The sequence below is a fragment of the Vanellus vanellus genome (assembly GCF_965231255.1).
Source record: "Vanellus vanellus genome assembly, chromosome: 18".
Lineage (NCBI taxonomy): Eukaryota > Metazoa > Chordata > Aves > Charadriiformes > Charadriidae > Vanellus > Vanellus vanellus.
The window spans coordinates 10,741,094-10,765,605 of record NC_138923.1 but is presented as its reverse complement, the minus strand read 5'-3'; the positions used below and the strand labels follow the sequence as shown (position 1 = coordinate 10,765,605).

At 42.4% G+C, this 24,512-nt stretch overlaps 2 protein-coding genes across 4 annotated transcripts in view; one reads left to right on the top strand and one right to left on the bottom strand.

The window, feature by feature from the left end:
* The first annotated feature begins 324 nt into the window (after positions 1-324).
* On the top strand, positions 325-16,913 carry RAB14 (RAB14, member RAS oncogene family). 3 transcript variants are annotated; one of them, XM_082492627.1, is made up of 8 exons: positions 325-494; positions 8,234-8,292; positions 9,642-9,695; positions 11,145-11,322; positions 12,476-12,542; positions 13,448-13,535; positions 13,874-13,904; positions 14,803-16,913. In XM_082492627.1, exons 2-8 carry the CDS (start codon positions 8,241-8,243, stop codon positions 14,978-14,980), a joined length of 648 nt encoding a protein of 215 aa, XP_082348753.1. In that variant the 5' UTR covers positions 325-494; positions 8,234-8,240; the 3' UTR covers positions 14,981-16,913. The 3 variants fall into 3 exon arrangements, with proteins under 3 accessions (XP_082348753.1, XP_082348752.1, XP_082348751.1); XM_082492626.1 differs by lacking the exon at positions 325-494 and adding an exon at positions 1,428-1,495; XM_082492625.1 differs by lacking the exon at positions 325-494 and adding an exon at positions 2,182-2,310.
* Positions 16,914-17,715: 802 nt separating this feature from the next.
* The window catches only part of CNTRL (centriolin), a 34,954-nt gene continuing 28,157 nt past the window's right edge, over positions 17,716-24,512 (bottom strand). The window contains exons 33-41 of the mRNA XM_082492458.1: positions 23,715-23,903; positions 22,497-22,722; positions 21,978-22,183; positions 21,530-21,670; positions 19,935-20,204; positions 19,763-19,825; positions 19,003-19,206; positions 18,600-18,707; positions 17,716-18,183 (exon numbers count right to left, since the gene is read on the bottom strand). Of these exons, the coding sequence (XP_082348584.1) occupies positions 18,609-18,707; positions 19,003-19,206; positions 19,763-19,825; positions 19,935-20,204; positions 21,530-21,670; positions 21,978-22,183; positions 22,497-22,722; positions 23,715-23,903 (1,398 nt within the window). The 3' untranslated portion in view covers positions 17,716-18,183; positions 18,600-18,608. The remainder of the gene's footprint in view (positions 18,184-18,599; positions 18,708-19,002; positions 19,207-19,762; positions 19,826-19,934; positions 20,205-21,529; positions 21,671-21,977; positions 22,184-22,496; positions 22,723-23,714; positions 23,904-24,512) is intronic.

The following is a 24,512-nucleotide window of genomic DNA, read 5'->3' as shown; positions in this document are numbered from 1 at the left end:
GGACGTTGTAAAAGACACGAGACTATTATTTTACCCCAAATCGGGGAGCTCAACAGAGCGCTCCGGGGCCGCCCCACTGCCGAGCCGCGCCGCGGCAGCACTGCCCCGCCGCCCCGCGGCCTTCCGAGTCCCGTGCAGTCTCGTGCCGCCCCGCCCCGCCCCGCGCCGCTTGCCGGCGGGGAGGCGGGGCGGCTCCGACGCGCGGCCTCCGCCATTGGTTGCGGCGCGGTCTCTCGCGCCCACCTTTGTGCAGCCCCGGCGCCCGTCGAGAGTGGGAGGGGAAACCCCGTGCGAGGAGCGCCGCCATCTTGGATAAGGGGGGTGATGGGGGCGCAGTGGAGCCAGCCGAGCCGAGCCTGAGGGAGCCCCGGAGAGAGGCGGAGACCCGGCCCGGCCGTCGCCCAGCCCGAGCCAGAACGCTACAGTGCCCGCAGGGGGGACCGGGCTGTCGCCGACGAAGCCACGCTGCACAGCCACCCGCTCCCCGAACCCAGGTACGGAGGAGCCGGGGAGGGGCGCCCCTCCACCCGGCCGGGCCTAGAGCACTAGGCCCCGCGCCGGTGCCCGGCCCCCGGCGGGCTCCACTCGAGCGGGCGCGCCGCCCCCCGCCTGCAGGCCGGGGCAGACTCCCGGCCACCACCCGGCCCGGGTGGCGATACTTCCTCCTGCTGCTGCCCGGAGCCGGGGCCTACTCGGGGCCGCGCTCCCGGTCGGTGTGCCGCTGCCCACCTCGGGGGCGGTGCGGGCTGGCCCCCGGCCTCGGCGGGGTGGCCGCCCTAGCACCGGCGACGGGCAGGAAGGGGAGGGGGCCTTTGGTGCGCCCGGGGCCGAGCAGGGTGAGGCCAGCTGGGCAGGAGCTAGGCCGCTGCTGCACTGTCTGTCGCCACCGCCTCCCATTCCTCCTCTGCACTGCACACTCCCCGTGTAACACGCCACCATCGAGTACTCGTGCCCAGGCGGTGTATACATATGTATGTATATGTGTGCGCCTTACTAATCGTTGCAGTTGCACGTAGGGTGTTTACTGCGTGTATATACTATACTGTGTATGTAGCTGATGTGCAGTGTTACCTGTCCTTTTGATTCTTTTGTTGACCTGTACTGTCATGAACTGGACAGAAAAATAACTTTCATGAGGGATGAGGGGAATGCCCCTTCCTATTTGAGAAAGCAACAGAAGTATTCTGGACTAGTTTTCTTTTGTCGGTGCTTATTTGGGGCAAATGGAAGAATGGAGTTCTGTTCTTTCACCTAGTTGTCTGTTGCCTGTTTGTAGTATGCTCTTAAGGCTTCTATTACATCTGTGGGTAGCTTTGTCTTGAATTAAAATTGTGCTGAATTATCTTTGCAGTAAAGCCGGGAAAAGGTGTCTGTCTGCATTGGGATCTCTCTGGCAACATCTCTCTTCCTCTGGAGGTTACTTGATGTGGACTTTGCTTTCTAGGCCCCTGAAACAGAGTGGTTTTATGCTGTTGTATGACACTCTTTCACAGAGGTAAAAGTATCCCTTTGTGAACAAGATTTATTCAGGTTGTTTATATCCCAAATAATTTCAAGCTCCAAGTCAGAAGTCTTAATTTTCCAGTAGCCAGATGTTATCGTATGGAATGCATCATTTTGGGGGATTGATATCTATTATGGTTTGCATTGAGGGCCTCTTGTGCTTGGGCATTACTCAGGAATAGGAAGAAAATCCCCACCCTGGGGAACTTAATAACTAAATGTCACATAATTTAATATAGATTAAAAAGGAATTTGCTAGCTTCCTGTAGGGATTTGAAAATGTCATAAATCTGAGTGGAAGGAAGAAGCTGCTATTTTCCTTTAAGAATAACAACAAAAAAAGTTATTGTGAAGGACAGCAGTTTGAAGACAAACCTGTTATACTAGAGGTACTAGGATTTAAAATGTAAATAGATCTTTTAAAATTACTTGTTTACTCCTGTGCATCTAATGGAACCTACTTATGATTGGTTCTCATTTTGCTGTATCTTTCTGAAGCAAAGGAGGTAGGCCTTACTTAATTTTGTTCTAAAATGTGTTTGTGACTTGTGTTTTCCAAGGTGGTGACTCCGGACATTTTGTTTTCACTTGTTAGACTGACAACAAAACTCTTCTGGTTTCTGTACAGCCCCTGAATGTACCTGATATTTCTGGAACTTGGTTCTCTTGCTAGGAACGCAGATGTGTGCTACAGGTTAGACTGTTCTTTAGGAAGAGGAAAGTAGGATAAATGAGGATATACAAATGGATAAAGACTATGGTTGAGAGAATGGACATCGGAGAAAGTGTTCTTACCGCTGAGGACAGGTATGCAATATTTAATTTACCAATGGTGCTAGGGTGTGGTTAGTAAGAAATGAGGTGTGTGCATATAAATGCAGGAAGTTTAGGGAACAAAATGGAGGAACTGAATGGAGCAGGATGTGAAACCATTAAAAGGATAACCAACACACTTTGTGTATGACTGGATAGCTGTCAAGGGAAATAAAAAAGTGAAGATAGTCTTGATTTAAAAATAAAGTCAAAGTTCTCATATAGGAAGAGAATTGAAGGCCTGTGAAGTCTTTAGAAATACTTAGTAGGCCTCAGGCCGAGCTGAGGTATTCTACATGATTAAAGAATATAGCAAATGCATTTCTTCAAGAACTGCTTGAAAAGGAGCTCTGCACAGCTGAAGCTTGTTAGTCTGAGCCCAGTAGCATGTGGCCCTCTGTGCTTTCAGAGAAAGAATGACTGGACATGGAAATAATAAGAAATGCAAAGTGATCTTCAACAGCAGATAATAAGAAGGTTGCTGTCTGATCAAAGATCAGTTCAGCCAGATTTACTGTCTTTGCTAATCAGATGCTTTAATGAAATCCAAATGGGGAAAGCTAGAGAGGATGACTCTAGAAAAGCTGAAGAATGAGTGAGGAACTGGCCAGGAACAAATAACGTTGTCAGATAGATGTGCAGGAGAAAGTACTGGGCTGCTAGCAGGGATCAGTCTCAGAAGAGGGCTTTTTAAACACAAGCCTGCAAAAATAAATAAACAAACAGACCAGGGAGGTTGTGGGGCCATCATCTTAAAGAGGGCCTACATGTTTATATGTTTATGAAGACCTAAATGTCCTTGGTGAGTGGAAATCATAGAACCACAATGAAATATAATTGTAATAGACCTCATAGCTTGTTATGGACAAAAGACTTAAGGGAATTCACTGCTTAGGTCTATTAATTGGTAACAAAACTGTTATTACATTCCAGTATATTGTCATTTTTTTGCAAGAAGACCACAAACAAAGCAGTTACAGACTGTATTTCTAGCAGCCTTTTAAAATAAGGTACCAGTTAGACTGCGTTGGTTTGAGTGCTTGACAAAAGTCTTCATCAGGGGATTAGTGCAGTTATGAATTGAAACAATTCTGCCTCTCCCCAGTTCTTCCCCTCTTATTGATCTCATCTCTGTGTTCACTGTTAATTAACATCTGAGTAAATATGCAGGGAAGAGAAGGAAGGTTATGCCCTAGGAAGGAGGATAACTACCTATTCACTTTGTGTAGAGATTTAGAAGCTGTTCTAAATAATTGTTATTGGTTGCATACAGATCCCCTTGTATGCAACTAATGTTTTCTTCCAAATCAAAAAACTTAACAGGTCTTTAAAAGTTGTTTCAATTTATAATTGAAATTTCTCTCTGCAATTGATATCCAGTGAGGAGTTAAAATTGACTGTGTCCTTGAGTTGAGCTAGAAGGAACTGCATGGGTCTCATGAAAGCTGGTATGGATATGATATTTACAGTTATGTTATTCTGATAAAGAATGTTACAGCAACGTGCCTAGAACAACCTTATCTCAGTTTATACAGATGTGTGCTGATACTTGAAATAAGGCTTCAGTGAGATGTCAAAATACCTGCGTAGTGCTTGTTGATTAGAGGAGGCAATGTAGGTGTACTAGTATCTGATTAAGTGAGATCATCTCGTAACTTTTTATAAGGAAAAAAAAAAGGAAAAGCCTCTAAGGAAGAAGTCGATATATAGAAATTGGATTATGGTGACACTGTTCATTGTAAAATTTCTAGTCTGAACTGTAATACAGAAATTAATTTTGCAGGCTTTGAAACTAGCAGAAATGTGTATAGTGAAGCATGATCCTCTGGCTAGTTGCCATCCTGAAATAATGCTCTAAACTCTGGGGAATTGTTACTTCTGAAAAGGGAGCCAAACCTTGTTCTAAGTTGGCAGGCTTTCCCAGAAGAAAGATGGCAGGTAGACCAAGCTTCCAGACTAAACTTCTTTTACTTTCTGTTAACAGTAAATACATGGTTGGTTAACTTTGACATACTGTATTATGTCAGCAGTGGCATGTGCAACTTTCTCAGTCCTGCAGTTCTTGCACCTTTGCTCTCCCAAGAGGAAAACTCTGGACCCCTGTATTGGGATTATTGATTCACAAGTTTGGAACAGAGGACTGCAAAGTGTAGGTAGAACTCCAGTTTCTACAGATGGCTGATGCTATCAGCGTGCATTAGCATGTAGTTAATGTTTTTGTGTTTACTGAATCCTGTTGTGCACTGTTCGTGTCTAGATTTCCTTCTTTCATCTGTATAGTAAATGGTGAGATTGTTAGTTTTCTAAGGCAGAATTCGCACCATGGCTTCTGTGTTTAGTTTGTCGCATTTATTATGCACAGAGTCCTTCTGGAATATCAGTTTTATTCCAAGATCTGAGTGCAGTTTGGATTCCTGCTTATCCCTGTTGGAATTAGAGTGTTTAAAAGTTTGTTACTTGGTTGTTGTGTTGTTTTTAATTTTTTTTTTTAAAGGAGTCATCTGTTCTCCAGAAAAGATTCCTGACCTTTAGTAATAATTTAGAGTATTTCAGAACGTTTTCTGTAATGTAACCCTTGGAATAAATGTAATACCAAAGTGTTGCTTTAATATTCAGTTTAACTCCTGAAAATGTGTTTAAAGTTAATATCTGTGTTTCTGCAAGTTTCAGTACGTATGTCTATCAGACACAATGACTTCTCCAGCAACATTCTGGGGCTTGAGAGGTCTAGATGCATCAGATGTGTGAATTTCTCTATTGGTATTGCTATTAATTATCTTTTTCTTTGAGCCATGGAGAGCGAGTGGGTGCTAGGTCTGGCGGTAGGCAGTGGGGGGTGTGGTATCTCTCACCTCCTTTAGGGGCCTAGCGTCATGGTAAGAATGAGGGTGAAGTTTTAGCAGTGAGGCGTGGCTTGAAATTAGTCCTCCCTTCCCACCCATTTCTTAGTAGACTTTGTTGCTAAGCACGGAATTTGGTTTTCTAACTCTCACTTTGAAGTGGGAACTGAATTTGATGCATATGTAGCAGAGCAGTGACAGCTTCTTTTATATTGAACTAGCATCCTTAGACTTCTTTACTTAAAGAGTATAATGAAAATTGACATATTTTAGCAAGCAAAACCAGTCTGTGAAATAAGCAGAGGTGTATATTTAACAGTAAAGATTCTAGTTAAGACTTGCTTCACATTCAGTTTGTGATATAGCCTGCACAGAGTTCCTAGCTTGTCCATTCTTTTTTTAAAAAAAAAAAAATAAATAAATCTTCCTCACCTTCCAGTGATGCTGCTTATAAGCTTGGGTAGTAGGACGTGTTCCCCTCACTTGTGTTATACAGCAGTATGGTAAAGTCATGTGTTCAGAAGCATGAAACTTCTTTGAGTATTTCTGGGTACTTAACATTCCTTAGCCAACTGGTATTGTGAAGGAAGAGAGGGTTGCCTGGGTTTCTGCAGGGCAGATTTCGTAGCCACACAAGTCGTTCTTATCATGGAGTTCAGGATGCTGAATTTTTTTTTTTTTTAATGGTGTAAGTTTCTAGATACTACCATCTTCAGAATGCCCTATGGATCTTTCAAACAAGATGCATATTACTGCTTTTGGTGTCTTCGCCTTTCTTTATTGTGGCTGTAGCACCCACCTGCTTTCTGTGGAAAATAGCGCAGTTCATGCTATCCTCCTGAAGTACTTGTATATATAAATTGGCCTTTTCAAGCGCTTTTTTTTTTTTTTTTTTTTTTGGTATTTCCACTGACATACCTTGTAATCCTCCAGTTTGACCTCGTCTGCTGTCAAACTGAACTGAGCTGTGAGCATAGTCCTCCTAGCTTTACTGAGAAAGCAAGTGGCAAGTTAAGTATCCTGGAGGAACAAGTGCATTTGATCAGAAGATGCTCAGTTTGAATGTTACTGCTGTCAGGATGTGCTGGAGAAGAGGAAGAACATAATGTGTGAAGAGGTCTTCAGAAAATTTGAAGTAGTTGATGTTTCCACAGTGACACATTCATTTTGAACTCTATATGGAGCAGTTGTCTTTATTTGCTGGTTCTGAAAATAATCAGTGTGCGTATTGAAGCTGATACTGTAACTGTGGAGTCTTCCCCTGCAGGAAATAAGGCAGTAAAGTTGCTGGCTTGCTTGGTAAAGAGCAGTGAATTTCCAGTCATGAATGTGAATTCTTACCCAGTACAGCAATAAGAAGTGGTCTGTCCACTGTTACTTGCCAGAGGCTGAGGAGGACAAAGGTGGTGTGGGATGGCTGCATGAGATTTCCCTCTACTACAGCAGAAGAGTTTCCTCTAAAATTTTCTTGATGGAAATGGCTGTTCTTAGAACCTGTACAGTACTTGGTGTGGAATTCCATCTTGCCAACTTATACAAGAATTACTGTCCAAAATTCTATTTTGTTTACTATCTTGGATTAAACTTGGCTTAATAGAACTGTGTGTGTGCGTAGATGCTTTGCATACTGCTTGGGGTGGAAGGACCTGAGAGTTTCCATATCATAAGCCAAGCATGGAGGAAAGGCAGGGTGCAGATCAGCGACTGGCATGCAGGAAACCCTTCCAAACTGCTTGTTGGACTTGTTCCCCCTCCAAGGTCTAGATAAGAGCGTTTACTTTAAACCTCTGCTGTGTGAAGCGGTGACTGTTGGCTGGGTGCTGTGAATGAGATTTGTTGTCAGTCACCTTCTTTCTTATGACAACAGTTCACTGTTACGGATTAATTGTGGTTGAGGCAACAATACTTTCCCTTTGAAAAAGGAACAGGCTTGTAAGCTTTCCTGTGTTTTATTTCTTTACAGTACTGATTTCACTTGTCATGTGAATGACACATGACTGAATGAAAATCTTTCTAGGCTAAAGCCATGTTCTTTATGGAAGTACCATGTTTTTCTGATGGCTGGCTATCTGCCATGCAGGAGCAGGAAAGGAAATGGTGAATTGCTTGTAGAAATTTTCCGCTTGCTTAAGTCATCACAGTATATCTAGTTTTAACTTAAAACCTGGGACAAAAGCAGGTATTTTGCATCTCTTTTATGTTAACTGGCAATATCTGGCTGTATAAGCTTGTAATCCTGGTTAACTGACGTGTTAGTTGGGATGCCAGCTATTACTCCCTGCAGGTTTACACAGCTGAAGCCAGTTCTAATTCCTCCTACATCTATGTAATCTGGAATATTGGAAGTACTTACCCCAGTCTAATTTTGACTATCACTTAAAAAAAGAGAAACTGCTAAGCCCTGCTGTAATGCTACTGTGCTGACAAAGCCACAGAGATGTTAACTAACTTCCTGAACATCTGATTTGTGGCTTGTGCTGCTTTTCTAATGTGGACATGTAGCAGTCCAGACCCCAGTTAAGGCTACTACAGCATTCTTTTTAAGTAATTCTTAGCTGTTTGCAAGATGTGCTGTTTCCTTTGTTCCTGTTGCAAGTCTCAAAAGTGTGAGGTAATAGTTCCAAATTGCTGGTTTTGTTAAACTTCTTCAGATTTTTATTTTTTTTCTGAGTCAGATTTTATTTTCAGTTCATGTATCAGCTATTTGGCGAGTGAGTGCTGGTCCACTCAGTGACTCTGTAACAAAGCAAGAAGCTACTGGAGCTTTTCAATAGCTTTAAGTCTTTCTGCATAAAATTGAATAAGTATCAGTGCTGCACAGAGCATGTTTCTACTTAGAGGCCTTACTGACAGGGTTCCGAGCAAATGATGTAGGAGTTTTGCTGAATGTCTCTGGCACTAATTTGGTGCCTGTGGGGAAGTACACAAACTTGAGCTGGGAATGAAAGGATAGTTGGGGGGGGGGGGGGGTAAGCGGGAGGGGGTTTGTTTGCTTCTGTGAACTAAATTGGGTGAATTGGGTTGTTTGGTGAACAAGTAGCAGTTCTGATGTGTTCTGATTTTTTGTTTTGTTTTAGTGCCACAATGGCAACTGCACCTTACAACTATTCCTACATCTTTAAGTACATCATTATTGGTAAGTATCACTGGGCGTGTACCTGTTCATGGCAATGTGTATCTGCATGACAGCCTACCTACAAACCCTGTGGCTGTGCTGGTGGTGACTCCTGCTGTATGCTACTCGCGATATAGTAGTGATTCCTGTCCAACCTCAGTCCCTCACAGATGACCACACTTGCTCTAAAGCTTTAGCAGCTGACAACATAAAGGCAAACGCCTTTGTGTGCTGCAGAATTAGAGCTGTGTGATTGGTGGCAAGTGAACTAGGATTGAGGGCAAGTACCAGTACCCGTATTGAGTTCACTTTATTGCTGAGTTACTGTTAAAAATAACTGTTCTTGACATGCATACTTCAGTATTCTTTAATATCTTCACTGTTAGGGCCATAATGCTTAGTCCTCTGCATAGCACTAGAAGAAAAGGCATTTAAAAACATGTACATTCAGTCCCTTTCTCCCTAAATCAAGTTTGTATTTAGAAAAAATGCTAAATCCATTGGAAATGGGGAAAAATGTAATGGGAATCAACACAGTGGGGATGTTTTGTTGATTTAGGTTTACTGTAGCATTTTTGGCTGCCTCTGCGTCATTAGTCTCAAAGGTTTTAGAATGTATGTTGAAGACACAAGTACTAATTGGAATCCATTGCTTCAGACAGGCTTATAAACTTCTGTTAGGCTGTATTTTTTCTGTTTAAATGTTGCTTTTAGCTGCAGCTTCCTTGGCTGTTTAGAGTCAGAGACTTGATTGCATTTATTACTATCCTAGAAGAACTGGTCTTGGTGTTAATTGTTTAATTCTTAATGAGCTTGTGTAGGTGTAAGTGATCTGCAATCTTATTGTAATGGTTTGTAAGTCAGGCTGCTGTGACAGCCTCAGCCTGTGGAAAAGTCAGTTCTTAAAAGATCTTGCTATTTCTCACTATTGGCATTGTGTAAGTGGATCAGTGGAAGTGAAGCAATTTCTCATTGTCTTCTGCTTGTTTGTGAATGTTTTTGATGTCTTTACCAGTAATTGCAAGTAAGACAGGAGCAGGGCAAATGCTCAAAAGGTGTATTCTACATTGCAGTTTCTTACAGGTCTACTTCACGTAGAACCTTGTGAAATACAGTTGTAAAATTGGTAATACAAATTAAGTTGTCTTTTGAGTTTTCTGGTCCATCCTTACTTGCAACCCTGTACCTGTTAACAAACCTATAGTGCAAAAGTTGATAAATGTAAGGACTGTAGCCAGGTGTAGAACATTGCCCGCTAGGCCTGAGAAAGGAATGGCTGCCTGTCTCTAACATTTATTGTGTGGGATGATGAAAATGCGCTTGTTGCAACGGTGATGTGGTGTCAGCCTTAACTATTCTTTCTGTAACAGGGGACATGGGTGTAGGAAAGTCCTGTTTGCTTCATCAGTTTACAGAAAAGAAGTGTAAGTATTTCAATTCACAATATTTATTCTAACTGGTATGCTTCATCCCTCTTTCCTGCCTTTTTGCTTCCATTGTGCATGAGCTTGATGTGGTGTCTGTCTTAATCTGTATGGGTTTGTATGGTACTTAGTCAGATTTTTGTTTTGACTCCTGCAGGTGTAAAAACAAAATGTTGATGTAGTAATGGCAAAACTGCTACTTGTCAGTCAGTCCTGCCTGTGATGAGTGGGAAGACCATGTCTGTTTTTACAGCTTTTCCAGCAGATTTTGATATGGAACATTGATATGGACATTTCTTGTCTGAAACTTGCATGTTTTCAGTATTGATGTAGCTTGAACACAAGCAGTTGGAGTTTTTTAGTGCTTTTAAGCACTTCAAAAAGAAAAAAAAGGATTCATTTTTTCTTTGACTCTCTGTTTGCAGACTTAAGTAGCACTGTCATTTTCTGTAGCTGTTGTGACTCATGACACTTGGACTGCCTCACGTGATGGTGTTAAGGCTTACTGCAGTCTGTCCCAACTGTAATGTTTTTTCCATGTATGGTGTCATGGCTATCAAAGAATTAGCTTCAGTTCTTAATGTGTTGCATTGGAGTTTGCAGTGGCTATTAGCTCTTACAGCTTTCCATGTAGCGCTCACTCAATGGATCAGTCCCTTGGTATTTATTAGTACAAAGTCTTTAACTGTGCGCTGCTCAAGATGTGGCAATAAGTGAGTAGGAGCTACAGTTCGAAATATTTCTGTTTTCTAGTAGAAATAGGATTTTTTAACTGTTGCTTTTAATTAAAATCTAGTATCAGCAAATTGTTTCGATGCTACTTTGCACACGGTCAGATTCTTGACAGGGCTGTGTCTTGTTCTGAGTTTGTCTGTGTTAAGCCAAAGCAGTACAGCTGAACAAACTAACATACTCGACACCTCTACTACAAGACACTCATTAACTGTGGATAGCTTGAATAGGTACTCATCCTTTCTGTATTTTCTTTATCGTTCTTAAAGATGGGCTTATTAAGATGAGTTTGTTATGAAACTGAAACAACTTGGATATTTGTTTTTGAAGCTGTTTTACAGACTTTTAACTGTATCTTGGTAATTCCCTAAAGTTATCTTTTCCTACTGCATTAAAATAGTTAACCGTTTCTTCAAGGATAGACTGAGAATCAACTGACTTGATACCTTCTGATATGTATGGCCAAACAGCATCAGTATACATGCATCAGAGAAGGCAAGAAATTTTATAACTGTTCTTAAAACTAACAGCAGCTCAGGAAATACTTTGTTTTATTTCTGGTTAAGTGATACAGTTTGGGTACTGTAGCTGTAAAAATGCTTTCTTAGAGACTGAAAATCTAGAAAAGATAATTGAAAACTGGTGATAGTAATACCTTTGTAGCAAGGAGACCTTGTACTAGAAAGATCTGATGTTTGCTCTTATTTTTCATGACAGTTATGGCGGACTGTCCCCACACAATTGGTGTTGAATTTGGCACAAGAATAATTGAAGTTAGTGGCCAAAAAATTAAACTACAGATTTGGGATACAGCAGGACAAGAGAGATTCAGGGCTGTCACACGAAGCTACTACAGAGGAGCAGCCGGAGCTCTCATGGTCTATGACATTACCAGGTAAGGTGCTGCTGGCTGGTGCATCTTGTGCCGTAGCTCTGCGTGTGCTGACAAGCTGTTTGGGTACCACAGCCTCACATGGACTGTATTGTCTGTCTCCTTGACGTAGATTTAAAGGACTCTGTCTCTGTCTGTATGGATTTGTATCCTGGTGTGTGAAGCTTACCACACTTCTTCATCTAAATACTTTAAATACTTAAAGAGCTGAAAATGGAACATAGGGAATTATGTGAGCTGCTTTTCTTGGGAAAACTCTGCTGACAGACCTGAGGATCTTTCCACTCCAGGCCTTGACTGTCTATGTTGAAGTTGTTTAGAGAACTGTCTTTGTCCTTAAAATCTGCTCTTCAGTACGTGGATTTTTCTCTTCCTGGGAGGCAATGGATACTGCTACTTACCTGGCAAAAATAGAGTAGACACAGGAGAGAACATCACCTCTGTTGCAGTGGGCTGTGTGAACATGCTTAAAAGACTCTGTTTAGGTGAGAGCACTGGAGAAGTCTGACTTCTGGGCCTCTCTATGGGGTAGTCCTCTAGCAAAACGAGACTGCACAGAAGCTGCCCTGCCTTCCTATTATAGACGGAAACTAAAGATGCTTGAAAGGAATAATTAATCAGATGTGCAACATGAAATGCTTTTGCTCTCCCATGTCTCCCATCTTCCTCTGGGGCTGTTCTTGGTATTCTTTATGCACATCTTTTTTTTTTTTTCTTTTCTGCATATATAGGTATATCTCCTGTTTGCTTAAATCTTGAGTAAAAAATAATCTTATGCACTGTTTGTTACAGAAGTGCTATTCTATCGTACATGGTTTTGTAAGAGTATTTGACAGGAAATCCTGTAATGTGTTCTATATGAAACAATAGACATGTTGTCCTTGTGATGACAGCAAAACTACCACAGACTGGAAGTGAGAATTGGTCTGTCTTTCCACCTGTGTTGGAAGAGTTGCTCTGGGGGTTTAAAGTTGACTTGTTGAAATCTTGGTCTGAGGCAAAACAAGATGTTGCTGCTTTGTCGTTCTTGAGGCTGGAGAGAAGAGTAGGGGTGGCAGATGTCAGTGTGTTTAATGGATGCTGACTATGCTGTTGGCACTTAGGTATTTTCTTTAAAATACCGTAGCTAAAACTGTACTTGCTTGATTCTTTGCAGAAGAAGTACGTATAATCACTTAAGCAGCTGGCTGACAGATGCAAGGAACCTCACCAATCCAAATACTGTAAGTTGGACTTTATTTAGCTTGAAAGCAAGGTTGCTTATCTCCTAAGCAAGAAGTGGAAGGCTTAGGCCAAAGCATCTGCAGTGGTAGTGGCGTTCTCTTAAATGAGCTGCCTGTGTTTGCTCAGCTACTTAGCTCTGAGTTATCCTGATGTCCCCATTTTGCAGTACACCAGTGACTCTCTTGCCTTACTGCAGCTGGAGGAAAAGTGTGGTCTCCTGAGTGGGAAAGCAGTGGTTTCTTCTAAAAGTCTTGTTGTGCTACTCACCTTTCAGGGGCCTATTTTCAGCAGTTGGAGACAAAATTGTGATGAACTCTGAACAAACCTTAACTTCTGTTACTGCTTCTTGCTTTGTGGTAGTCATGAGGTGAATGCTATCTCATCTTAGATTGGAAAATAAATTGGATCTCCAGCAAAAGCTGACCAGGTCTTCAGGAGGGATGGGGGAAGAAGGTTTGTGTGTGTCTCTCTGACCATACCACAGAGCTGTCGCCCTTCAGTCTTTTTCTGAACGCTCCTAAAATACTTCAGTACTGAGCTCATGGGAAGACTCTTTGCTGCAATGAAAGAAAACTTAAGATTCTGGCTGGATTAGCAGATAATTAAACAAATACAAGAAGTGGTTCTGAGTAGAACTTGCATGACTTAAAGAGTAGGACCACTGCTTTTTAGGACCTCATTTCATGAGGACAGCCTAAAGCATTTGAAAGGGGCAACTGGAGACAGTGTTCCTGAACTTACAGAGGGGCTGCTGCTACAGCAGTGTTTTCCTGAAGATGTGCGAGTTTTGCAGTTGAACTTTTCTGCATATTTCCTTTTGGGTTTTTATCTTTTTTAAAAAGAGGGTGGTAGCAAAAAAGCCAATAAGCTTTTTCCCAGACTAATTTTCTCTCTTCTGAACTAGGTGATAATCCTCATAGGAAATAAAGCAGATCTGGAAGCACAGAGGGATGTTACATATGAAGAAGCCAAACAATTTGCTGAAGAAAATGGTGTGTGTGTTTGTGTTGTTTTTTTTCTCTTGAGCTGTTACATTTCCTACAAGATAGCGATATTAAAGTGAATCCTCAGCATTGATAGCTGCAAGTTTACGCTTCCAAAGTAATATAATTGTATGTACAAACTTGCACTGTGCCTCAGATAGTCTGGCTTAACTCTAACTGTGCGTAGTTCTAGAAATCAGCCTGTGTACTCATGCCTTAACTTAGTCATAAAATACTGTTCAGTACTAAAATAATGTCTTGCATGTAATCTGAAGTCATAATGTGACTGCCTTAAGGCTGTTTGAAGTATGTTATGCATTGACTGTTAAACCTCTGTTTCTGAACAGGTTTATTGTTCCTTGAAGCAAGTGCAAAAACGTAAGTTACTTTTGTTTAGAGTAATGATTCAGATGTGATCTGCTTAAGAGAAATATATCGGTTATGATTAAGTACAGAGTCAGCTATAGAGTTGAGGTATAGTAGGGTTTTACAAGTGGAAAGAAAAAAACACCATTATTTTTCATTTCTCTTAGAGGCTAAGGTGTATATAGCGGTTTCAATCATGTCAGTTTTGACTTGGAGGTAACTTGGAAATTAGACCTCTCGCTATGTTTCAGGTAAAGACTTGTTGAATTCAAATGAACTGATTTGGTTTTAGACATCATTTGAGTGTAGAACATGTATGTGTGGGTAAGAGGTGTTCCCAATTAGCGGTTCCTTCTCTTGGATGATTCAAGCTGTAAGCAGGTTCTGCAGTGAACGGCCGGTCCCTTTGGTCACTGAGACTTGCCGCACCATACTGGTGGTCAGCTGGGCAGAACACAAGGGGTGGGACCTGCAGTGACACTAGTACACGTGGTTCCAGCTGGCACCTGTTGTCACAGGACTTCTGGCTGAAAAGGTTTTGATTAATAGTAGCTCCCCTGTCTCCTGGCCTCTTCCAGAACCGCTCTATGCATAGGGCTCGGTGCCTTAGCTTATTTTTGCTACTCAGTGTTTTGGCATGTAAGATTTTATTCCTGGCTAGTCCTAATAGATTTAACGGCTGGGGAGTGAATTCTCCTATCAAAGGCTGTCCCAAGGACTGGTTATCGAACTTAGTGGTATGTCTGCCTGAAGTGCTGTAAGCTCCTGTTGCATGTAAGAGGACAGAGTACCGACTGTGCCTACGTGGTGACCTGTCAGATCCCAGCGAGGGTGTCTAGACAGCTGCCTCCGTCCCCTGTGTCGCTTTGCTGAAGCGTAGCCTAAATAACTCCTGCTGCTCTCTTTGTAGCGGAGAGAACGTTGAGGATGCGTTCCTGGAGGCTGCCAAGAAAATCTACCAGAACATCCAAGACGGAAGCCTGGATCTGAACGCTGCAGAGTCGGGTGTACAGCACAAACCGTCAGCTCCGCAGGGGGGGCGGCTAACCAGCGAACCCCAGCCCCAGAGAGAAGGCTGTGGCTGCTAGTGACCTCTGTTCCGTGGCTCCATTTCTGACCTTTCACCTCTCTGTTGGAAGCAGTGCTTTTGACTGCTTCCCTGTCTTCTGTACATCTTACTGGGTTTAATTAAAACTCTGAGACAAGTTTAACACAGTACTAAACTGCTAAACAACTTTAGATGTAATCAGGTTATCAAAGGCAAGTAGAGTAATAAAACCTCTCCTGCATGGTAAATCTAGAAGTTTTTTTTTTTTTTTTCCTTGATTGTCCTTGTGATAGTGTCACCGATACATAATTTAAACTGAGCACTGATGCTGGACTCATGATTTTACACTTTTGCAGGGCTTTGTCTTGTACGGTTTAATTTTATGGTTCTTTGGCCTTTCTTCCCCACCTTTAACTGTGTAGAGCTGTCCATAGTAAAGCATAAGTTTTTGCTGTGAAATGACTTTGGATGGTAGCAAGGGGCTCTGTACCGATGTGCTTTTGTGGAAAGAATTCCCTGTGGTGTGTATGGTGGGGTCGGGGAGGGCTGGCACAGGAGCATACAACTTGCACAGGGAAACAATCCATTGTGCTTATAGCTTTACATCATTTTTTTGCCACTTTTATCCTTTACATGTGTTAACAGAACGTAAATATGTATAAAATTTGAAGGAACTGAGCTAACAGTTAAATACATCCTGTGTATATGATTTTAATGAAGAAAATGATTACTGGCATTAGAACAGTATATAAGAAAATATCGGTTTGTACAGTACGACCTATACGTGACCACATTGCCCGTTAGTACAGAAATCGATGTAACCGCAGTTCACTAACGTAGGCTTAACTCCTTGGTGTTGCCAGTGGACATTGTGCTGGGGGAACTCTAATCCCAATGCCGAAACTAACACTAGTGGAATCTGTCTCTCATCTTTGCACTGTGGTATATCGATGCCATTTTATTAACCTGTTCTGTGCAATCAGCAGTGTGCTAACCTGCTTCTCTCTTTTGTAAGCGTTTTGCATTATTGGGCTTCATCACCTGCCTTGCATCGTATCCAAAGGCTGGTTCTCTCGCACATCTTACGCTTTTATACCTTTAACTTTTTGAATGGTCAGAGGCTGAACTGGACAGTTGAAACAATGCACGTGCTCTCTAGGGATTTTGAACTACTGTTGTATTTTTAACAACCCACTGTGAGGATTTCTTTTAAGAATTGGGCTTTTTCATCAAGCCTTTGTGTTTATCCTTCCTGCGGTGACATGACCTGTAAAGTGTGTATGGGGGGGGGGGGGGGGGGTGAGGGCACATATGGGGGTTACTGAGCTGAACTGTGGGGGGGTTGCTGGGGTGTGACACAGAAATTTGTGTCTCCACCTGCAGCACTGCTGGGCTGCACTTGGGAAACAGCATGTGGAGCTTAAAAATGGAAGGGGTAAACGCTTAACCATGATCAAGTGTCCAACTTTAGTCTTACCATGGAGTTTAAAATACGAAGTAGTCTAAAAATCCCTTTCTAGACACTAAAACTATACAATGTTCAGACTTGTAAGTAAACAGTGGTACCAGAGTATTGTACAGTCAATGTTAAATAAAAGCCAAAACTGGAATGTGCAGACAATAGGATTTGGGTAACTTGTGCACTGTCCCTTTGTTTTGTCTGGTTAGTCCTTTTTTTAACTAATATTATTAATTAGATGGGTATGTTCAAGATCTACAGCTAATGCATCCTGCTTCAACAGAGGTTGCACCACCAAGGGTTTGCCCAGGGACCACGACCTGCTGCTGCCATGCTGTCAGTGTTGCGATGGCTGCAGCGCACTGAGGTGCAATACCTGTACTCAGAGTAAGGTACAGTGGGTCTCGCTGTTTCTGTCGCAGAAAGGATCTGTTTGGACTGCTGTACTCCTCATTTGATGTAACAATGCTATTAATCTAAATATTTGTAAATAAAGTACCTGTATCTAGATAAACTACAGCGGCTTGTGGTCTTTGCTCTGGCCCTCTCTGCTTACAGTGTGACTTCTGAGGGGGCTTGTTCCTTGGAATGGTTCACAGGGGCTGCTGCTGTTCTTGCTTCTCACCCCTGAGGCTGTTTTCTGTCCCCCGCAGCAGCTGGTGCTTCTGCTCGCCTGCAGTCAGGGCTCTGCTGCTTGAGGAAAAGCCTCTCCTCGACCTGGTGGAAGAGGAATGCGAGCACTACCCGAGGTTATGCAAGAGTTCCTTGTAGGGGTGGTATTTGTGCTTTAATTGCTCATGTTTTACTTTTCAGAGGGACCTTAAGTGATGTAAAGAGGAGGCTCCCAGTCTCTAGAGCTCAAAAAATTAAGATGTGACAGGCTGAGTCCAGAACAAAGCCCCAGAGCTGGGTGGTTATTCCCAGCCATGTGACAGAGTTGCCAGGTGACACCTGGTGCACAGAGAAGGTTTATGTTAATAATGTGGATGAGAAAGGGCAGGGTTGAGCATGACATCAAAGCCTGTCTCAGTGGAAAGGGTAGAGAGGGCCAGGGGAGTCGCTCCATTCAGGCTTCCTGCTGGAGGGGGAAGAGGTAGGTGTGGTAACATGTCCTGCTTGCATGGGGCCTTCTGCTGCTGCCTGAAGGCTGTTTACAAAGTGGTTTTTCCACTACTAATTAAGAGCAAGTTGCTTGGAACTTTGTTTATGAAACCATAGTCATGCGTGTACTACTGCTGTCCTAATCCAGGGCTGCACATCCTTGAGAACTTACAAAAAAAAAAACACCACCAAAACCAACCATCAGTCACTGAAGTTTATTTTAAGAAAGTACTCAAAAATAATTGTATGTAAAACATCCATGCATTTGTCAACAGGTAAATGGACAACTGTCCTTGTTACAAGTTTTCTTTCAAGTAGGAACTGACAAATACCAACAGTTAAATAGGAGGAGTTGTTTTAGACACTTATAAAATAGTTCTTTAAAAAAAAACCTTATATACATAAAGCTCAGATATTTGATTGTACAAAAACTTCACAGTAGAGCAGGCCCTGCCCCCAGCTGCTGGGTACTGGTGGCAAATACCTCTCTTCAAAAAGGCCTGCGACGCAGTGAGGTAGGAATCTTCTCAGGTGGTAACTGATGGCACATGCTGAGGCTCTGCCTGCAGCTAGACCTGCTTCAGCTGCTCACAGCACAGTGTCTGACCTGCATCGCCCCCGCTGGCTGCAGCTGGAGCAGCTGTAGGTGTGCTTGAAGGTTTTCTTCTAATGTATGGCAGCTCCTGAAGTAATATTTTTTAACTTAAATCATTACAAAAGAACACTTAAGTACTAGCCTGGCACTGTAAATGGCTGTAACTGAAACTTAGATGCAGGCTCCATGTTCATTAAACCCAGATAAGTGTTACTGGAAGATGAAGGACGGCAGCAGTTTAACATTTAAGTTGATCAACACAGTAGCAATTTCTCCGTGTCATACAGGAGAGCTTACAAGCCGCTCCCACCAGCAATTTGTTTAAAAATATACATCTAAGAGCCAAAACAGCATCAAGTGGCAGGATACCAGCCACAGGAATGCTTTCAGTGGCAAGGGACAACATGGTCCCGGAAGCCCCACCTGCTCTGGGCCACCACCACCTCCAGCCCCTGAGCCTCAGCCTTCAGGACATGCCTGACTCCACACAAAGTCATATCTCACCTCTGGGCCTTACTGAGAAATTCCTTGTGAGCAGGAACCCAGCGTCTGAGACGTCACGGACATCCCTGCGGGCCCACTGGGGAAGGGTGCAAGTCTTGTCAGAGTAGCCTAGAAAAAGCAGTAAAAGTAAGTCTGAGTAACAAATTAACATCTTCAATTAGCAGTCACATTAATCCTTACAATTCAGATTTTTATTTATTGTTTAAAGAATAAAAAAGACAAAGTAAAAAACCAGCCTTTTCATGCTGCCAGAGTAACTGGGTGTCCAGTATGGTCACCCCACCTCCAGAGAACCCTGAAGCACCTCCAAGATTGGGAGCATATGGCTGTAACAGACTACCAGCGAGCTAAAAATTATTTTAAAAAACCCAACTGACAATTCCTGTCCGCAGTAGAACATTACCTGTGTTTTTGTTAAATTCAGAGTTTCATGAAGAGACACTAGACTCGAGCTTTGGGCCAGGAACAGTGACTCTGAAGAAGTGCTGCTGACCAGGTCATCCAGTGCATCCACCTGTCGCTTCAAGCTGTGCAGGGTTCCTTCCGTTTGCTGTTTCCCTCTGATTAATACTTCCACTTGCTTGGACATGCACTGCCGGAGCTGAGCCTAAATAAATCATTAGTTCTATTTATATCCAGCCAGTGTAATTTCCAAGACTGTATTTAAACAGTCTGATGACCTTACAGTCAAGCTGTAAGGGATAGGATGGTGAGTCTCATGCACAAAGCAACAGGTTTGCAAATTATTTTTAAATAGTTCACTTCCTCCCAAGGCAGAAATAAGCTCTATTTTTATAGCCTTTATCATGAACTGCTTGAAGAGAGAGCAACAGATATGTTCTAACTAAACCTGACCATCACCTGGACTTGAAATGATCATGGGCGCTCCTGAACTGTAATTTGTATGTAAATATGTTGTAAATGAGGGAATCTTGTTGGAATACTCAAAAATCCAATTAACTATTAATTAACATTATTCATCTTGATACAGCGTGCAGCTGCTAGGGCTTTTACTGTTCCCACCCCAAGGTACACTGTAGCTAGTCACTATGTGGGAGTGGATACACCGGAGCTGGAGAAGCCTCCACGCTCCTGGGCTGTTTAGGTTATTTTCAGAAGGGACCCGAGGGACATCTTGGTGTGACGGGGAAGAGATGTGCCACCTTCAGCCGATCTTCATGATGCTGCAGTTTTTCCCGGAGAGCCTCTCCACGCCACTGTTCATCCTTTTGGAAACAAAACCACATTCAGCAAGGGAGCGTTACAGCTGAAGGTACCAACACCGACGTGCTCAGCTGTAGCACAAGTAGCAGCTACTTTCTGAAATCACTTTACCATTAAGAAGACTTTAGAAAAATCCAACTTTTCTTCCAATGAGAAGAGTCTTTTGTCAGCAGCAGCAAATGGACCAGTCTCCTTCAAGTTAGATTCACACTGCAGACTGCCCTTTGCTTCAGAAGATGCTTCCAAATCTTCCAATGGCTCCAGAGATGGGCCTGAAGATTTAAACCCCATCCTGATTTCATCTTCGAGCTCCAGTTTAAGCAGTGTCGCTGCATTCTCTATTTCCCTTTGTCTCTTTTCCAGGTCTTCTTGAGTTTTAACCTACATCACAGAACAGTCTCACCATTTTGCTGTCACGTTACAAATGCATCAACCCAAAGGGATTTTCCCGTGTAACTGAACAAAGCTCATTTCTGAAATGTTCACATTTTGACTACTGCAGTCGGAAATCTGACACAGCCCTAATTCCAACATTAGCTTTGCCCGTGAAGCTCCTCAGACAGTAACAGAGGCAACAACAGTTACCAAGACACAATTTGTTAACTTAAACCTGTTCCTGCCCTGGTCTTGCACAGTCTGCCTTGAATGCTTTGTAGTAGCTAACAACATTCTTCTCTGAAGGACCCTATTTTTAAAGGCCTTCGAAACAATTTGTAAAGGCTTTATTAAAGGACTTAGAAGAAGTCAGACAACACAAAATCATCTTCTAATATAAAATGAGTATCAAGAGAAGAAAATGCTGGCCCAGGTTGTTTTAAACTTCTATTCAAAGTATACATATTAATCTAAACAGAAATGTGGACGATGTATGTGCTGTGTGAGGTAAGAAACTATAGAAACTATCACGGTGTGGCCTGTGAGGCGGTGTGGTTGGTGCTGCACAGCCGGGCCACGCCAAACATTGAAATTCCGGGTATTGATTGATTCCACATGAAGCTTGTTAATAACAACTTGTCAAGTGCCTACTGAGTAGCTTTGAACATTGGTAACATTTAGTGATTTGCATAAATTATGACTCTAATTATGCCAAGTTCCTATTACCAAACCTTAACGTAAATAGAAGCCAGAGTCCTAATTCTTGCCTGAAGCATTGCCTGAACTGAGCTGACAGCAAATGTTATGGTGCGTTTGCTATGTATCTTGGGAGCACCTCAATCCAATTACTCTCAACGAGTAGCTAGGCCTACACCCCCCACCCACCTCCGCAGAACATGGTCTCTTTTTCAGGCATCATTTCACTGGGCGAGGGGCAATCCCTTCGAGCTGGCCTAGACAGTGCCTGTCATTCACCGCCTAATGGGAAGGCGACCGTGCAGCTGTGCTGCTCTGCCATGGCCTTCAGCATGTGAAGAATGAAGTACTGCTTTCCAGCGCAGCAGCGCTACACTGACAGCTCCGCACACAACCGACTGCCTGGAGTTGGTCTGTTTGTTTTTAAACCAGGATTACTGAGCTGCCTGACCCTGCCGATTGTTAACGAAGCTTAACTTCTCCCACGTTTGGGAAAAATCACATGGCAATTTTAAGTAGGTCCATTTTTAACTGTGATACATTGGAGAGGAGGAGATTTAAAACCAATACAGTATAAACTTCTGGAAGACATAGCTTTCCCCTCAAACCACCTGTATTTGGCCACTCAGTCATACCTGGGTTTGGAGATCCAGAAGGTCCTGTTGGGTCTGGCCAAGGTCCTTCCTGAGGCGCTTGGCTCGTTCATGGTTATTGTGTGCTACTTGTTCAGCAGTTGCTACATCAATCCGCAAACAGGTATTTTCATGCTTCTGTTTCTAGGGAAATGCAGGAAGGTTGCCTTTTACTGTAAGCATCCATTTCAGAAAAATGAATCAAGAGAACCCACATAACACAATTTCTTCAAGTTAAAAGGCAGAAACAGCATTAAATAGGAGGAACTAGAGAGGTATTCTGCAGCGCAGTCTAGAAATACCAAGAGTTTGGTTGCCCCAAGTTCTGTCTAGTCATGAAGTTAATGCATGCATTAGTTTGTTCCTCCTGTGATAAAAACGGGGGTTCTATCATTTTGGTGTTTAAAAATAACCCAAATCCCCAAATATTCTTCCCTCAGCCAGGACTTACGTGAAGTTTTCTTTCAAGTTGCATCCTTTGCATTTTCACTGCTTCTTTCAGACTCCAGATTTGTTTTTCTGCTTTGTTCCTCTCCGATGCTATCTGATCTTGGAGACGGTTTAGCTCAGACTTGGAGACTTCCAGTTCTTTTTGAAGAGACTGTATTTCTCTATTTTTTTCTTGTAATTGTAATTCTTTTTCTGAGAGCTGATGTTCTGTAATTAACGTTTTTTTAAAACAATCCCAATTAGCAGAAATATAAGTATCTTGGCATATTTCATATACATTAGGTATTTTTCAAACACATTTATATGCTGAGCAGTGGTTTGTAAAAGCACTGACACAAGGAGAGAAGGGACAGAACACCAGTTGGCTTTGGAATTTCAGTTCTTTGAGCAAGTCAGTTTAAGGATTGAGAGTCAATCCAGGTGCTGCATTAGAAACCAAGTGAGATTAACAGAAATATTTGTTGGCTTCATTAGACTTAGAACCCAGATTGTAACAATTTATTTGTGCATTGAATCTTACTGCTTTTTCGGACAGTTTCTTCCAGTGCTGCACATCGGGACTCCTCCTTTTCCAGTTTCCTGATGTTTTCTTCCGCCAGCCTCACTTTTGCTATTGCCTGCTCCAGTTTCTTCTGTTGTTCTGTTAACTCCTTTTCCAATAGTATTTTCTGATCTTTTACTTTAGCAGTACATTCTTCCAGTTTTTTTCCTTCACGTTCTGAATTTTGCTTGAGGTGATGTAGATTCTGCCAAAAAAACACCACTTCAAGCTTTAACTAGTACCAACTGAATGAGGACAAACACCATCACCAAAAAACACCAGAGAAGTTAAAGCAGCAGGAGTTGGAAAGAACAGTAGTCTAATACTCCCTTACTGACATAGAAGTTCATCAGTTTTTCTTGCCTCTCATTTTCAGCATAGCTCCCTCAGTTTTTCTTTTGATTAACACTTTGCTGAAACTGCTTAGCAAACGGAAGTTAATTTTACTACAGGAATATATGATTAAGCCCTAATTTTCATGAACGGCTGATGGGCATTGTACAGCAATACTGTAGAAGAGAAGAACAAAAGTTAGCTGCCAATAGTGATCCACTCAAAATCAAAAGAAAACTTCAGGATTAAAAGCGCCCTAGATTTTTTTTCTGTTTAGTTTTGGAGTTATGGAATGCAGCTGGAATTAAGCTTTGATGAGTTTCACTTGAAATCCATTGTATCATTTCAGGTACTTTACATAGTTTGCTCATCTCCCAAGCATGGGAAGAAGTTCTCTGAGCATCTCCCAAATACACAGCATGGGAAGAAGTTCTCTGAGCTATAGCCAGCTGCTCTATCTTGGCAGCTGACAAAACAGAATTACAGAGAATAATCTGTACCGGTCTGTCTCCTCACCCATACCACCCCCACCAGCAGCCGAGGTATCGCACTGCACAGCGCCTTCCACTACACTAGCCCTTCTCGCGCTCAGTGGTCAGTGTGGACTTTACAGAGGTTTTGTGCTCAGCTCAGTATAAGATAACCCTGCTAAGAAGGAAGACAAAGTCCTTGTTTGTGAAACACTAATTTTCACTAAAACTTAACTGAATGCTGAAGCTTTTTCTTCACTGCTATTCCCCTAAAAATGAGGCTTTGTGTTTCTTAAAGCACTGGTATAGTATTTGGAAACTTGCACCCAATCTTTTTAGCCTGCATTAGCTTTAGAGGTCAGGCGAAAACGAGGTAAGTCAGCAGGCTCATTACCGCTTCTTGTTTGGCTAGTTCTGTTTCTTTCTCTTCAATCTCTTTCTGGAGCTGCTGCAATTGATTCTCCCTCTTTTTCTGTCTCTCTTGGCAATCTTTCCGTTTCCTTAAATACTCCAGGATATCTTCTTTCAAGGTTGCCTGCTCTCTAAGCAACTCATCCTGACGCCTTGTATTATTTTTCAAATCCTGGAATATAAACCATAAAATCAAGTGACTTAAAACTGGCTGGTAAGAGTAACAGCTCTCTGGCTAAAAAGCTTGCATTTGAAAGAACAGAACTGATCACACTAATCACACTGAAGGTTACCTTCCATTTAAACCAGCCAACGAGTGAGCTGACACCATAGGAACCACCAGAAGCTAGAAGATACTTTAAAAAAAAAAAAAAAAACCACAACCAAAAAAAACCCCAACAAAAACAACAAAAAAGCACCTTCTTCCTAAAAATAAATAAACCAGATCGACTTTGCCTCTGTGTCTGGATTGTTTTCCAGAAAGAAGATAATTTAAAACCAAACCCACAAAACCACCCCTAAACTCTCCACCAAACTGAACAACCCAGGAATTAAACCAAAAAAAGCCACACACTCCAACTTGGTAATAACAATCTGACCAGGAGAGTCATCACAGCTGCCACTTACACAGAAAACCCAAACCAGAAGTCTTATTTGGTTCTGTACCTACTGTAGTCCAAACTCAGCAAGAACAAGGAAATACACTAGCCATTGCTTAGGAGTTCTGCAAGGTCTGATTTTGAGCTAGAGTGCCTAGACAAAAAGCAGGTGATGGACTGTC